At 40.4% G+C, this 16,450-nt stretch overlaps 1 protein-coding gene across 1 annotated transcript in view; it reads right to left on the bottom strand.

The window, feature by feature from the left end:
- Window positions 1-6,209: 6,209 nt before the first annotated feature.
- The window catches only part of LOC104465253 (5'-AMP-activated protein kinase subunit gamma-2), a 31,110-nt gene continuing 20,869 nt past the window's right edge, over window positions 6,210-16,450 (bottom strand). Inside the window, exons 7-11 of the mRNA XM_010078228.1 lie at window positions 16,016-16,181; window positions 15,587-15,624; window positions 12,093-12,239; window positions 9,668-9,761; window positions 6,210-7,330 (exon numbers count right to left, since the gene is read on the bottom strand). Coding sequence (XP_010076530.1) covers window positions 7,299-7,330; window positions 9,668-9,761; window positions 12,093-12,239; window positions 15,587-15,624; window positions 16,016-16,181 — 477 coding nt within the window. The 3' untranslated portion in view covers window positions 6,210-7,298. The remainder of the gene's footprint in view (window positions 7,331-9,667; window positions 9,762-12,092; window positions 12,240-15,586; window positions 15,625-16,015; window positions 16,182-16,450) is intronic.

Consider the following 16,450-nt stretch of genomic DNA (forward strand, 5'->3'; position numbering starts at 1 on the left):
CAGCGGGGCCCGGACCCCCGCGCAGTGCGTAGATCTGGAGACACCAAGGACACCGCCGCCGGGCCGCCTGTCCCCAGAACGGGTGACTCGTCCGGGAGGATGTAAAATCGTCGTGGTGCCTCTTGACAATGTTCCCTTTGCAGGCAGATAAATGGGGTTCTGGGGAAACAGCGGATCGGAGCATCTGTGGGGTGCTGGCAAGCAAGGGGAGAGAGGGGGGAGGTGAAGCGTTGGGCTGTGGGATCCGAGCGGTGGTGGGTTTTGGACTTGGAAAGAAGTGCGTGCTGCATGTGCTAATGGTGACCTGAGCACTTCATGGGGGCAGGCATGAAGAACAAGAAGCTTGCCTGTTTTCCGGTTTACTGCTACATATTTTGCATACATTTTTGTGATATTTACCCATTCTTCATTTTATTGGAAAGCAAACATTATTTAGAAGTAAAAATCATGTTTTCTATATGCATCTTAGCTTTTTTTTGGAGGGGGTACACTCCTATATCTAACATGCAATTATTCTAGGGTACAATTAATTGATACAACTAAACCAACCTAACAGCTTGATGATGTGAAGGGAGGGGGGTCTTGTCTCAACCACTCCTTCCCATGTACTAGCATTCATCTAAGCTGCTAAGAGGGCAGGGAACTAGAGCAAAAGAAAGCTATTCATACACAAAAGCAATATGCTTCTGAAGAAGCAGGTAGGAGATAGCTGCACTTTTTGTAATAGTCTGATTGTACCCTTCACCTTCCTAATTATAGGATCTTGAAGGCTCAGTACTGGTAACCTGTGAAACAGCAGGTACGATGGTCTTCAGTGAATAGGTACATGATGAAGGGGTAGTTATTTCATGAGAAAACAGGGTTTACGTCCTCTGTCAGTGATGGCTGCAGTGGATGTAATTCTGCATCTTCCTTCTCTATGTCCAGCCTCTTTTCCACTCACTGCAGTACAGCTTCCCACTTTGTCACAGCTCTCAAGTGCCACACCACAGGAATGGATTTAATGGGGCTGACAAAGAGTAGCTTTTAGAAATCCTGCCTTCACAGTGCTCTGTGAGGTGTGGAGAGACAGCCCTGCCTGATGTGGATCACTGTATTCCTTTCTGCCTTCCATGTTTTAAAAGAAATGTCTTTTTAGACAAGACATGAGTGAGTCTGATGTTTTAAAAGACGTAAGGATGGCAGCAGCTGTAATCCTGCAGGACCATCCTTTGTGTAGCTGCGCTGTCATCTTTGCACCTGCTCCCTCTGGAACCATGGCATGGTCCAAAATTTGGGCCATTTACCGAGCCAGAGGACTGAGAGAACTGAGGTAAGAGTTATCTCCCAATGACATTCGTGGATGTGGAAATACAGGTGTAGTTAGTGGTAGTTCTGCTTTCAGTTTCTACATCCTTACAGTTCTTACTGCTTGGCATGTTTTATTTAGGCACTGTGCTTTGCACTGCTGAAACCTAATTAAGTTTTCAGAAGATACATTCAGATCTTTCCACAAGCTGAGCGCAGGGAGGGGTAGGCAGCAACATTTTTAGATTTCTCAGAGTTTCTGGTTTTGCTCCCTCCTTGACACCCCACTTTTCTCGATTAGGTTGTTTCCCTTTCTTATCCCACTCACCTGTTGCACCCTTGTCTATTTATTTATCTTGTTTCTGTTAACTTGCCCTTGTTCACTCTCTGCTCATTTAGGAGAGCTCGTGACCGCAGGGTTTCTGCTCTCCCCCCTTCAGCTGCTTTACTTACTCCCTCTAACTGCAGTAGAGTTGTCTCACCTTAGGATACCCTTCATGCTTGCTCAGCCTGCGTTGCACAAAACTCACCCTTCCTGGTCACAGGTGTTTTTTAAACTTTTAGAAAACCCTAGGACTTTCTTTTCTTCTGCTGGTTCTTTGGAAGGAATTGGCTAATAATCCTTCTTCCATCTGGATCACCCAAGTGTTTTGTTCTGTCTTGACTGGGACACTCGAAATACAAGCAAATACAGAGCTTTCAGGGAACTTTGTCACTTCTCCACGCTCTAGGTCTGGTGACAGTGCTGAGGGACCTTTGAGAGCACTTGGGCATAACGCTACTCAGGCAGTAGCAGCTTGCACAGAGCTGAGCTGACCTCAATGGTGACAAGGCTGTCACTGCACTTCTGCTCAGGTTCATCTTGAACGCTTCCTGGAGTGCTCTGGTGCAGAGTGAGAGCGCACCTTTGGCTGCGAAGCCTGTGTCACCCAGGTCTGATCGGGGCATTGTGCTTTGTTTGAACTCTCACTGTGTATGTGTTCAGGGCTGAACAGCCTCATGCACTCACCAAGTGACCCTTTGCTGGAATTCTCTCCCCCTCTAACAATCTAGGCGTGATGTTCCAGTTGGGATTTCACAGTGCAGCGTTCCGCAGCAGTGGTGGCCTTGGGGGTTAGGGCTTTGCCTGTGTTCCCTGGTCCTACTCCAGCTTCTTCATTTCTACAGTGTTTGCGAGTTGTGCTGGGAAATTCAAAGGAGTTCAGTGAACTCTGGGACAAGTGACGTACACCATGCACCTACGCACTGGCTCTGTTCCAGATCTGCTTTGTATCCACTTCACCAGATACTCCTGCAAATCAAATGTAGCCTTTGTATCCCTTCCGATGATAAATTACATTAATTTTATTGTAAATGAGTTAACAGCAGACATTGATCAATGAATGCAACACATTGCCCTAGGTTCTGAAAGAGAAAATACCAAAAGGGAGAACTGCAAGGACCAACCGACCATGTATATGTAGCGGGATGGGGAACAGACGTTGAGGGAGGCTGAGAAAAGGGAATGTAACTTCTCTTGTGTAGGAACATACCTGTATCTGCTTTGCTGTGATGGAGGAAAAAACATCAGAGGGGAAAAACAGTGATGAATTTCCTGTAGTAAACCTAACTCAAGTATTTTTCTGGTAATAGAGTGCATACAAACCCATGAACACACTGCTACTCACAAACGCAGAACAGCTCTGGCTTGTACATTCAATTCCTGTAACAGCAATTACCAATTAATTACCTGCTCTGTCCTTTGGCAAATCAGGACCTTCGCGAGGAGTTTTTTGCAGCGTGCTGTGTTTGCATTGGGCATGCTTCCACAGCCTTTGCTGCCCACAGAGGTTACAAAGTACATTCAGTTCAATCTTATGCTATTCCTACTCCCTCTTGCATTTCCACAATGATTGTATTTTCCAGTATTCAGATAGAAACACCGGCAAAATGTTAGCAGAAGCAAATCGAGGAGCTAATTCAGCTCATGGGGGCTATTGACATGACAGGCTAATGCCACGCAGGCCCTGGTACGCAGCTGGCAGGGATGCACTCTGTACTTTTTTTCTGAAGGAATGAGTTTGATGTATGAGTACAGGTCACCTCCTGTTCCCATTCCCTTCTGTGGGAACAGGTCTGACTGCAATCATCATAAACCAAATAGCTACTAAGAAAGTGACTTGCAAAACCGCATTTAAATTAAGACCTGTCGTCAAGAGCAGTGTCTGCAGAACATTCTTTTTGCATAAATGCATTATGTGGGTACAAGGGTAGTATTAAATTATTCAGAATTACATTTTCCTGGAATTTCATCTGGAAATTACCTCTAATAAGTGTTCAATGTTGGCGCATAAGAGGTAAACATTCATAGAAACTTAGGGAGTGAACTGGTTACGGGTTAAAACTGGAGGGCTCAGTACAAACAGCTGAACATCCTGCTGTGTGACAGGATTAGCATGCCTGGTTTCACTTCTAGCTGGACCAAAACTGAAAGACTCCAGCTTACCCTGTGTTCTCTCAAAGAGGGCAAGGAGCGTTCTCAAAGCAATGCATAGTCTTGGAATGGCTTCAGTCGGATTCCTCATCTGCTGCGAGGACAAGAGCTCAGGCCTCGGAAAGCGAGGCTGGTTCTTTCTGTGTTACCCAAACATTGCCAGCAGAATAATATTCCATAGTAAAAGAAGATGAATAGGTCTCAGATGTGCAACAATTGCAGTTCAGTTCCTAGCAAACAGCAAACACTGTCTGTGGGGGCTTAAAGGTCTCAGATCTTTTAACTAAAAGGATTCCAGAAGTAAAACAGGAAAATGTTTTCATCAGTCAAGTGATCAATGCCAGTGAAGGGTGATTCTTCCTAAGTTAGTTCAGAGCATCTCTGGTTACTGAAAAATATTGAGGGCTGAAGTCTACTAAATGACATTTCCTTACAGTTAACAGCTAAAAATATCCAGAGTAGGTAAAAACCAAACTTCATCTGCTCCCTTCTGAGACCAAAAAGCCCGTTAGAATAATTATCTTTCACAGACATCTCTTGCTGGGCAAGGAAATACACAGGGAAGCACAGGAATCAATCACGTGTTTTACAGCCCCGTAAGTTAAAATCAATTTCTACAGCGTCTCACATCCTCAGGATAGAAGATCATCTGCGCTATTGAACAGGCGGTCAAGCAGTCACTGGGGAAAGCTCACCACCATCTGCCTTTGCAGCATGGTCCCGGTGCGGAAAGAACAGAGCAACTGGAACCATTGCTGTGGTCTCAGATCTATAGGTATTGCTTGCTGCCTCTCCAGAAGAAAAAAAAATGTGCAAGAACTTGAGTTCAATTACATTTTATTAATTGTTTTCCATGGCTGAGGCCTCTCACAAGCCACGTGAAGTCCTAGATCAAAGCTTTAGTTGCACTGTCACTTTACTCTGGTACATGTGGCAATGCTGACAAGTTCCCCCCCCCCTTTCTCTACCATCATTTACTTACTCCTCTCCCTCCCTTAAGCTGGACAAGCATTTTTCTATCTCTGTAGTAAACTGATCTGTATTAAAAATGACATGATTGCTTTAGTTTTGTTTACTGCACCACCACTGGTACTTGTGCCGCTAGAAGCCGAGTGCCTTTTGACAGCACTGCTGTTTGTTCATGCTTGTGGAGATACACTGCGATTCTACTTCTCACAAATTCAAAGTTCAGAACTGAATTCTAGAAAGTAAGGGTGGAAATGCTCTAAATAGAGTTTTGTATCACTGCGGAGGCTGCTTTCCATAATTTTGCTAGCCCTGTGTCCGCAACACGTCAACAGCACTTGTAATAATGTTAAAAGAGGAAGTCTGTACATGGTTGTTCAAAAACTGCAAATTCCTTCTGGCTTTCCGCATACACATTTATGCAGATGGGTCCAAAGCTGTCTGCATGGAACAGGGCCAAAAGACTTTGTGGTAAAAAATAGCGTCTACATATCTATCTATCTATCTAAAAATATAATTGGCTCAACTCTTCATCATCTTCAAAAAAATACCCTGAATACAGGGTGGAAGAACATGCTCGTACAGACTAGCACTACGTAGAAAGATCTCACAGTGCATTTTTGGGCAACTCCCTAGCATCCCATCTCCTCGAAGAGGTCCCAGTGCAGGTGCTGGAGCAATATTGGGGCTTTCACAAAGTTGCACTGGATGCAGCTGGGGTGGCATTTGCAGCTAGTACTGCTGACCACTTATCCTTAATAAAAAGTTTTTATCTATCACAAATTATCCTCTCCATAAACCCCATGAAGAACAAGAGCCACTATTATTTTTAGTTTCTATCACTCCAGCTCCCCAACAAAGATAATTGGGAGCTGTGCTGATGTCACCTCTGATGGAAGCAATCAGCACCAGGCCCCAGGTCACTGCTGTTAGGCTGAACCTGCTATTTCAATTCAGCACCATCTGGAATTGCAGGGAAGAGCTGATATTTACCTAGTCAGAAAAGGTGCTGGAGAAGACTTGACAATGTTTTTCACAGAGTAAGAAAGTGAGATAAAGCCTAAGAGAACAGTTTCCCTTCTGTACTACAGGAATATTTTTATACATGAAAGATGCCAGGAGGAAGAAAGTTTTCACACATTTAGTTGAGAGTTTAAATTCTTATATAAAAGTGGAAAAGTTCTAAAGAAAGGGTTTCTCATTTCTATTAAAATCTTCAAATGTTATAAGCAAACTGAAAACTGTTAACCTTTTACCTCAGTGCTAATAAATGGAAAAAATAACAGATCAGTTTACTGCCATTATTCTGGTACAGTATTCAGTCTGGAAATACAATAAAAAGTACTGCCTGCATTATTCCATTAGCATAAACCACCTTTCAAGTCAAAGGAAAATAAGAATGTTTCTATACGTAATTCACAGTACAAAATGCATGTACATTTATACATGCAGAAGAACTTGGCAAGAACCGCTAAAAGCAAACTGATGTTGTAGGGTTTAATTTCTTCCCTCTACAAGAATCGACAATTATAAAAGTCTCATCTTCAGACTTTACAGTACATTTACATTAGCAAATACCCACAGCTTTCCTCACTCCTCCACTTCTGTACAAATCATATACAATAAAAAGTTTCGGTTTTGTTGTACAAATATAATTTTACACTTTAATACAGGTGAAAATATTGTTCTCTGGCACCTCATTTCCTCCATGGTGCCTGTGTATTAAAGTACAGAGCACTTTTGATCCATGCTTCTGGAATCTTCAGGTTGAGTAATATGGACTGATCAACAGGCCACAGCTTCTGCAACTCCAAAGTTTTAAAGAATGAGAAAAATCTACCACTTGTTTGTATAACAATCAACAGTTTATTAATGGGTATGGTGAAATTTTAGCTATCCACCAAAGATGTGTAAAAAATTGTCATGAAAGTAAAAATAAATAAAGCTGTTTTTAAAATCAGTCTTGTTTTACATCTCAGTTCAGAATGCAACATTTAACACAAAACTGTCATTAAAGTTTTAAAGAAGTCTACTGATATTCAAATTACAGCTTTTATGACAAATCTAATGAGAACTGAAACTGATTTGGTTTTAGGTTTAAAGACTTTCACATTCAAATACAGTGTCTCGTTTAGCACAATACTTCCTTTGACAGTGATGGGCAACAGTGATGACATATTGCTGTATTTGGACATAAGGCACTATGATATGAATATGCCATACACTTGCCTTATGTCACATATATCCATTGCTGACCAGTGACTTCTGTCAAATGCAAAATGAAAAAGTTTCAGAATACAGTGCATTTTAATGAAGGACATCATGTGAAGTCTTCCAGCAAATGTTTTGAAGACATTTTGAAATACAAGCCTACATTTTAACATAAGCTTTTGTCATGCTGCTTTTTTTTTTGCGACATCACTGGGAGGAATAGACTCATCATCCATCACTAAGTCCCAATACACATTCTCAACCATCCTGCTCCGTTCTATTGCAGTCACTGTTCTTGAGACAAACTTGACCCAGAAACTTTGTTCAAGTTCTCCTACAAATGTGTATACATTCACAGCAGTCATTCACTTTCATTCTCCTTTTGTTTGGCACCTGTTAACAGAAGAGGAAAGCATGCGTGATTTTCCTTGGCTTCTGGAAAAGCATGGCTCATTCTGAATGCTGCAACTTTGTCTGACCACATTACCAGAATCTTAGCACTGGATACCATTTATAAAGAAATCCTGCAGGATTTTTAAATGCTAACGTAAAACAGAGTGATGAAGACCTTGAGACCATTATTGTTTCCAACTTCATCGGCAAGGTAGTCTAAGTAACTCTTCTCGGAAGTTACTAAAAGTGTCTCTGAAGATTCTCCCCAGCACAAAAATTTATTTTAAAATACCCAACCAGAAAGCCACACCCCAAACCTGTCCATCAGCTTAGAAGCCAAGCATAATCATCATAATAGCCTCAAAAAATGAAGACGTGCTTGAGAACAAACTATACCAGAATTCAGTTTAATTGCACTGTGCTGATGGACCCAGTTTTCCTGGCTCAGAGGCAGATTTTGCTTACAGCAGGGATCTGAGATCTGTTCAGCAGGACTGTGTAGCCTCTTGCCTCTTCTCCAAGTACTCAAACTAGCCCCATGCTGGGCAACGACTGAACCCCATGGTGAGTTTGGCTTCAGCATCCAGCTCTAGAGAGCAAGAATCTCCTGCCAGCAACCTGGAGTTACTACTTCTAATGTATAATCAAACACTGAACATATTTAATGAATTTTTCAGTTTTCACATCACAACTGATACTTGTTTCCTTAACGTAGGCTCGTCTTAAATCCTGCCAGTCAATAATTTTTCCTTTCTAGTCTGTGAAGAGAAATGGACACTTTCAGGGCATGATTTATCTGTTTGTTCTGACACACCCACTTGAACAGGTAAATCACACTCTGGACTCTACAAACAAGATCTACATTGTAGACACCCTTACTTCATAACTACTTCCTCTGTGAGCAAGTTTTGTGTGCCAAACTGACAGAACTCTGCAGCTTTTTTACTGTCTCCGTTTCCTGTTAGATTAATGAGTTAAGGCAGCTCACAGAGGGATCTCATGAGTGTGGGTGCTGCCAAACGCTAAATACCAGAAGCACATGGCCTAGAGTATGGGAGCAGGAACTGCCCTTTTTAATTACAGAGCACTGTTATATCAGCTCGCAGAGCTGCAACTGAAGTGTCCACATAATTCCAGTGTAACAAAGCTCTTGGTTTGTCAGTATCCAGATCCATCTTTTCTGTCTAAACTCTCCTCCATTAACAGGAAGATCTACCTTCCTTGGATCATTCTACCCTCCAGTCACGGGGTAAACCACCTCTTCTGCCTGGACAGGCACCATCTGTCTTTACATCTCCTCCTTAGGAGGGACATATACTCCTCCATTCTCTTTCTAGGCAATGTGCCCATTTGAGCCAGGCCTTTGGGCAGTTTTCTCATGCTCATCCATAGCTTTCACAGAGAGCTGGGTTACTTGCTCTTCCAGGTCATTAAAAGAAACCAGATGCACTGACATAATACTTCCAGTATTGTCACTGACTACTTCTTTTCAGAGGAGATATCTTACTATTTTAAAAAGCTACATGAACTTTTTTTTTTTAAATCTACAGAAGAGAACCACTTTTACATTAGCATGTTACCTATCAGTGCAAGTAAGAGAACCCAGTTAAGCTCACATTTAGACTTCCTTTTTTGAAGGACATATCCAGCTCTGTTTGCTTAGTCTGATATTTTTGAAGCAAAATTGTAATACTCAAGATATTTTTTGTCTTCCTCACAAAGCCAAAAGAGGGCTTTGCTTTAGTTATTGTGACAATTAAGTCATTTATGTGGCCAAAGTAAAGATACTGACCTCCTTTATGTTCTTAATTGTAACTTGGGCAAAACTTCAAAAAAACGCCACCCAACCACCCCTCCTCCCATCTAACCAACCAACATAAAAGTAGCAGAAATAAACCTATTGTTGGATACTCTTGTTAAAAGGAACCTGATAATGTTTAGTAATACGCTAGAGATTTCTACTGGAATAATTCTGGTGGTCTGTGGTGACGCGTCTGACATAGTTGTGCCAACTAAAACCCACAGCATAGCTGGACAACTGCAGGGCTCCAAGGAGAGCCAGTGGAAAACACAGCTGCATCCACACTAGAAGCACTTGGCCAGAGTACAGAAATTCAGGACAGCGGGGAAGGCACCCTGTTGTAGATGTTGTCTATACAGGTAACATTCAACTTCATCCTATTTTTCCTGTTAAAACCTTATCAAGACTTTTTTTTCCTGCATTCCTCAGTGAACAAAAGAAAATCAGAAGTTTGTTACTGTCAAATAAATTAAAGCCAGCAGGGTGTACACACTACCAAACGACTTACGACAAAGGTCAGAAGGCAATGTCCGTACCTGCTGGTGTGAGTACCAAAGCTTGTAGAATGTCAGAAAGGGAGATGATACCCACAATGCTATCTGCTTCATTCACTACCACCAAACGATGAACCTGCAAGCAGGGAAAATATTTTGAGATATATTTGCCTGATTTAAAGTAATAGCTAAAGAAGAAAAAAAAATCTTAAAGTAATTCAGTATGAAGACAAGTAGGAAAAAAAAAGAATGGTTCAAAATGTTAGCAATACCTGTCTCACACAGCAACACAAACATGCTTGCCCTACATAAATGAAAACTAGTGCATGTTTAAAAAGCACACAGCTATCTGACATGTCTGAAGTGACAGCTAAGCCAAGATCTAGGTCTTTAAAATAGTTCTGCTCTCAAAAAGTGGCACTCACATCAAACACTTTTTCTCAACTTACAGGTTCTGCCCAAGTCAGCCTACAATCTCAAAAAATAAGATACAGTAATAAAATGAGGCTTCCTTCTGAAAAACACTTTCTCAGAGAAGGCACAGCACTAAAACTTTTTGCATTTGACATGTCCAAGTTGTTTTTAACCTAATTATTTCATAAGGCTACACAACTGAAACTGAGTGCCAGATTGGTTTTAAAATCCTCATTTCGCATGAAGACAGAAAAAATGATTCAACTTATCTGTGTGAACTCAACTGTAGAGTTAATAAACACACGGACATAACTCGATAGATTTATCAAGACTGCATTTTTAAATAAGGATCTTCTTACAAATGTATTCTAGGAAACATTTTATATTACAAAACTTTTGTCTTAACTGTAGGGGAAGTAGGTGGATACCCTTATATCCTGAGGCTCATCATCCAGGGCAGGCTAGAGCAGCGAAAGAGCCCTGCAGAACCAGGAGACTGCCCTCATGTCACTCCTGGCACCAGAGCCCACCACAACTGGGCACAGCGTTGTATAACCTAAATATCTTAGCTGAAGCAGCTCTTAAGTTATCGTAAAAAGGGTGTCTGTCAAAAGTTGAGAGCCTACTACATGTTTACTTTTTTCCTAAGTAAATTCTCTCTCTTCACTATTTTTAGTTCAAATAATCAGATATAATGGTGAAGAAAGTGAAAATAATTTTTCTCATCTTCTCACAAAGGAAACAGCAAGAAAGCTGCATCAGTCCTGATTTAATGGATATGTTAATTTATGGTTGAGGTCAACCACTTTATTGCTAGTCAGATACAAGAACAGAGGAGCTCTGAATTACTTGAACAGTCATACCCACCTGACACAGGGAGGAAAGAAAAAGAGGGCGGAAGGGAGAGAAAATATTGTTGCATTTTGTTTTTGATGAAACTACGTTGGTGAAATTTAGGTGGGGTCATTAGTTTTTGTATATGCATATATTTCATAATTTTACTCCTCTCTCAGTTTAATGAACTCAAGAAAAATGGACAATGTAATTGTTTCATTTCCAGTAAGGTCAAGTACTTGTCTGGCAGCTATAAATAGCTTGTAGTTTTGACTGACTCATTTTTACATAAAATCTCACTAAGTTTAGATTGAATCAAAGGGTAGGAGTTGTTCTTAAAATCCAAATGTCTACAGCTTCTTAAGATAGGAATAAAATCATTGAAATTTGAAATTTGTGTATCAGCAATGCTAAAATTATTCCATTTCAGGAAGAAAATCAAGCAGATGCAGAAATTGACAAGGAAAAATTGCCTAATGGAGGTTCTAAGGCATTATTAACAAAGTGAAAGCTTTACTCCTATCAAGTATATGCATAGCTACAACCCTGAAAATTAAAAAAAAAAAATTTGCAGCTGAAGAAGTTAAAATATCTAACTGGAGTTGATCACATCTCGGAGACAACTGAAACTGGCAATACTGATTTTCTTCTGCAGAGAGACATAAGAGGGGAGGAAGACCTACATACTCATTCACCTCTGTGTATAAGAAAGTTCCTAGTCTAACAAACAAGATAAACAGCACCAAAAGAACAGAAAGCACACACATAAATCATTTACAAGGGCAGTTAGTGAAGGCTTCTTCACAAGAAATTATTTTCTGTCCCTGTTCCACAGTATTTGTATGACAGTAGTGCGGGACTCCACATACATTAACTAGTTGTATCCATTTAATTTCCTGAACAATAAGCAAGTCAGCCTAGGTATAAGTTGAAATTTAAAAAATTGTCTGCGAAACTTATGGCAGGTTTGGAGGAAACTTGATTCTTTCAAAAAAACTTTGCATTCAGTTCAGTTACTGTCATAAAACAGAAACACAATATTTTGCACATCCGTGTAAGCTAAGTCTATAAACCAAATTGATATGTAACACATGTAGTTATGAAAAAAAATACTTTCACCAAGTAACCAAAAAAAACTTAGGACAAATTTATATTATTGATTAGGCTGACAACACAACTTTTAACTTACAGCAAAGGGAAAAAAAAAAAGCGGACTCACCTCAGCCTTCACTATTCTATCCACAATGGTCTCCAGTGTTTCCAGCATACTACACTTCACAACACCTTCAAAATACTGAGAACGGTGCTGTAGGGCTTGCGTCACCGTGATATCTAGGTTATTATATGTTTTTTCAGCAGCAAGATTCTGAAGAAAAAAAAAACAAGGCATATAACACATCTCAGTACTTCATGATAAAGTACTCAATAAAGTAAATATTTTGGCATCAAGTAGATACACATTTCTGGTGTAAATTGCATCTATTCCAAGTCACATTAAACAAAGCAGATGCTCTTCTGCTTCGGTTTTTGGGAACTGTCAAGCATGCAATTATGTTAAACACCATATGACAGGCTGGGTTATTAATAAAACTTTTCTGTGATGTGCATTAGGCCAATTAAAATCTCCTCACTTTGCTGTCTGATATTTGACTTGATGCCACTCATTCTGCTTTTGCCATGAGTAGAAAATGTAAATATTTTAGAATATACAGAACATACTGTAAGAATATACAATTTTTTGCTGTTTCTTTTTCATAGGATAGGGCAGGACACCAACAGCTCTGAACACCACCCATGATGTAGATCTTAGTGACAATCTAAGTAGGGAACAAATTAAAGGTTTTCTTCACCTTTCTTATTTGTGGGCTCAAACTCCCTCTCCTGGACTCTGCTGGCATTGCCAGCTAACAGTTGTGTATACTTGTATAGATATTTTAATAAGTATTATAAAAATAATATAAATGAAAACCCATCATCAACACTACAAGTAAGAAGATTAAAAGAGTTTGAAAGCTCACATTCTCAACTCTCATTTTAAGAACAAGACTATGCTTGTAGGAAGAGGACTTTGTCCAGACCAGCGAAAGCCTTCTTTCTTTGTAGGTGAGACCATAGCGATATTTTGATAGTGCTGACACATCCTGGCCTACTGATTTTGTATACTGAAGCACTGAAGGAAGAACAGACTTGAAAATGAGAACACTGGACCACAGAATAAAATGACATTTGGCTAGAATATACTGTGATACAATAACTAGTGTAATATAAAGCTATTTCTACACTATCACACCATTCCCAGGCTTCTACCATCAAGAACCCGAAAATGAATTCAGAACTGTATTAAAATAAAAGAAATCCATCAACTTAGCCAGGTGTACATACAGGCATAGCTTAACACACTGATTTAACTAAGCATGTTAGCCACGTGGTTTAATGTTAAAAATCACCAGTTGAATCATGCAGATGCTATGTTTTTTTGAAGTTAAGATTATACATTTCATATTTTTATTTTTCTTATTTTAGCGCTTGAAGATCAGGTTGAAGCAGACTGATGAAAAACTGGAAGCCTCAGAGATTATTATCTTTTAAGAATAGAAGCTAGCATGGAAAGCAAATGAAGGACTACATCTCTTCAAACTACTTTATTGTAAAGATGTTAAAGAATAAATCCACATCCAAACCCAGATGTTCAAAGATGCGATACCACCAAAGTATCTTTTTTCCCTTCCTTTAATAAGCAAACTAGTACACGAGAAGCTCAGCATGACCCAGCAATGTGCGCTTGCAGCCCAGCAAGCCAACCACATCCTGGGCTGCGTGACAATAAGCGTGACCAGCAGGTTGAGGGAGGGAGGCGATTCTCCCCCTCTACTCTGCTCTTGTGAGACCCCACCTGCAGAACTGCATCCAGCTCTGGAGTCCTCAGCACAGGAAAGCATGGACCTGTTGGAGGAGGTCCAGGGGAGGCCACAAAACTGATCAGAGGGCTGGAGCACCTCCCCTATGAGGACAGGCTGAGAGAGTTGGGGTTGTTCAGCCTGGAGAAGAGAAGGCTCCAGGCAGACCTTACAGTGGCCTTCCAGTGCTGAAAGGGGGCTGCAGGAGAGATGGGGAGGGACTCTTGATCAGGGAGTGGAGTGACAGGACAAGGGGGAAAGGTTTTAATCTGAAAGGGAGCAGATTTAGGTTAGATATTAGGAAAAAAATTCTTCACTGTGAGGGTGGTGAGACACTGGCCCAGGTTGCCCAGGGAAGCTGTGGATGCCCCGTCCCTGGAGGGGTTCAAGGCCAGGCTGGATGAGGCTTTGAGCAACCTGGGCTAGTGGGAGGTGTCCCTGCCCACAGCAGGGGGGTTGGAACTAGACAATCTCTAAGGTCCCTTCCAACCACAGCCATTGTGTGATGCGAGAATCTCAAATAATCGTTAGATGCCCTATTTCCCATGTTACTAGCTGGGAGCAAACAATTATATCCTGAAGCCTTTGTGGTGTTTGTGGGTTTTTTATTTCTGATCTCAATAGATAATTTTTCAAAAGAAATGATCCAGCATCTCTACAAATCCTATAAATTTTGATGCCCCATCACTTAAAATGAAAATAAAAGTGAAAAACATAAGTAAACCTGTCCTGCCTCAAAGTCTAACAAAGTTACAAAATAAATCAAGCCCACCAACTGTAAAATTTCCTTGTCTTAGTCATGTTAGACTGTCGCTGCAGCTACTACTTATTCCCTGACCAGCTTTTATGACAGAACAAGATCTTACACAGTAGAGAATCCCAAAGAATAAAAGATAAGCATCTAGAATAGACAGGCAAGAACAGCGACATTGAGAATTTTTCAGTATTAACTGCACTGTTTGCAGCCAGAGAGAGATATTTATAAGCTTAAAGTATTTCCATTTGGGAATATTCTCCATATTTCTGAAAGCATTCTACACAGCATTTCAGACATCTGGATTCTTCATGAGCACTAGCAGGCTGGTATAATAATAAACTTGGGCTCTTAAATCTCTAAAAAAATAATGTAGCAATCAGAAGTTCCAATTAGAAGGCAGATGCATACAGCTGGAAGGGGACAGGGATAAAAAAACCCTAAACCTATTTGTCAAGTTTCTGAAGACCACAAGAATGGAAGAGGCCTTGCTCTCCGAGACTGGCAACTCGCGGCACAAATCTGACTACACTGTTGCACTCCTAGGGGAAACCAGAAACAGCAGCCTGAATTAGAGCTAAACCAGAAGGAATACAGATGCAATACTCTGGAGTCAGAGACTCACAGAAAAGAATGGGACGAGTAGTTTTAATTTGCTAAGAAGGTTAAGTCGCACAAAGCACCCAGACTGTATGAAGAAATCTGCATTCTCTTTGAAAACAGACTCTGGAATGGCAGCAGCTGGGAAAAGAAAGTCCAATCTCAAAAACAGAAACAAACATGAAAAGCCTATGCCCTCTTTTTGTAATAGCACAGCCAGATCTAATTTTGGGTAACATCCAGAGCAGTAGGTGCCTGCGTGCAAGCAGTACTAGTAAGGATAGCTTAAATAAAAAATAATAATTAAGAAAATGCTGTGCAAGGTGAATTGAATCTGTTTTATTCAGTTTGTTAGCTAAGGCCTAAGGAACAAATTGGCCAAAACTGACATATTAACAAACTAATTTGCAAATGCTTACTGCATATAGAATATGTAATAGATTTTTAAAGATATATACTTACTATTACATCAAATTTGGAATAAATATCTACAACTTTTCCTAAAAAGAAAAAACAACAGTTAATAATGTGCTTAAAATACAAAATTAGTTTTCTTGCTTGCTGCTTTCATTTGTTGTCTTGTAATTACATGGAAAGAAAACAGGCAGGTTAAGAAGGAAAGATGGAAAAAAACCCCAAACAACCCACCAAACCATGGAGTTCTTCCAAGCCTATCAGTCTACATCTTGCATAAATATTTCTTTACGCTCCCATTCTCCCCCCACACTTTTTTTTTTATTTATTCTTCCTCTTCTCCCTCCGCCCCCACACTTTTTTTTAAATTTATTCTTCCTCTTCTCCCTCCGCCCCCCCCACCCCGCCGCAAATCAATCCTGGGTTCAGCATCATTTATTTTACCACACTTTTGTATACAGAAGACCCAGCACCCACCTGACTCATCCACAACAGGTAACGCCGATATCCTTCTCTCTACAAATATATTCAAGGCTTTAATGATAGGAGTGTCTGGATGGATGAAGGCAATGTTATGGTAAGTTCCTATTCCAAGTTCATCCAGATTCTTCTTCATAAAGGCAGGCTTTGGCATCTCTGACATCTAGGAAAGTCAAAATGAAGTATATTCACAGTGCAGTTATCTGCACCTACCATGTTTCCATGATTGGTACATACATCTCTATTCACTGATCCATCTACAGATTCCAAATGATTATTACAGATTGTTACTAAATGAATGTAAAGCCAAACCAAGCTCAGATCTAGAAGCATTACTTCTGTTCAAAGAAGCTCTAAATTAAGATTATGTAACTAAGTTTTTTGCTCATTTATTTATTTTTGTAGTAACCCATCACTAAAAGCTTTTGATCC

Source organism: Pterocles gutturalis, unplaced genomic scaffold (genome assembly GCF_000699245.1).
Source record: "Pterocles gutturalis isolate BGI_N339 unplaced genomic scaffold, ASM69924v1 scaffold3556, whole genome shotgun sequence".
NCBI lineage: Eukaryota > Metazoa > Chordata > Aves > Pterocliformes > Pteroclidae > Pterocles > Pterocles gutturalis.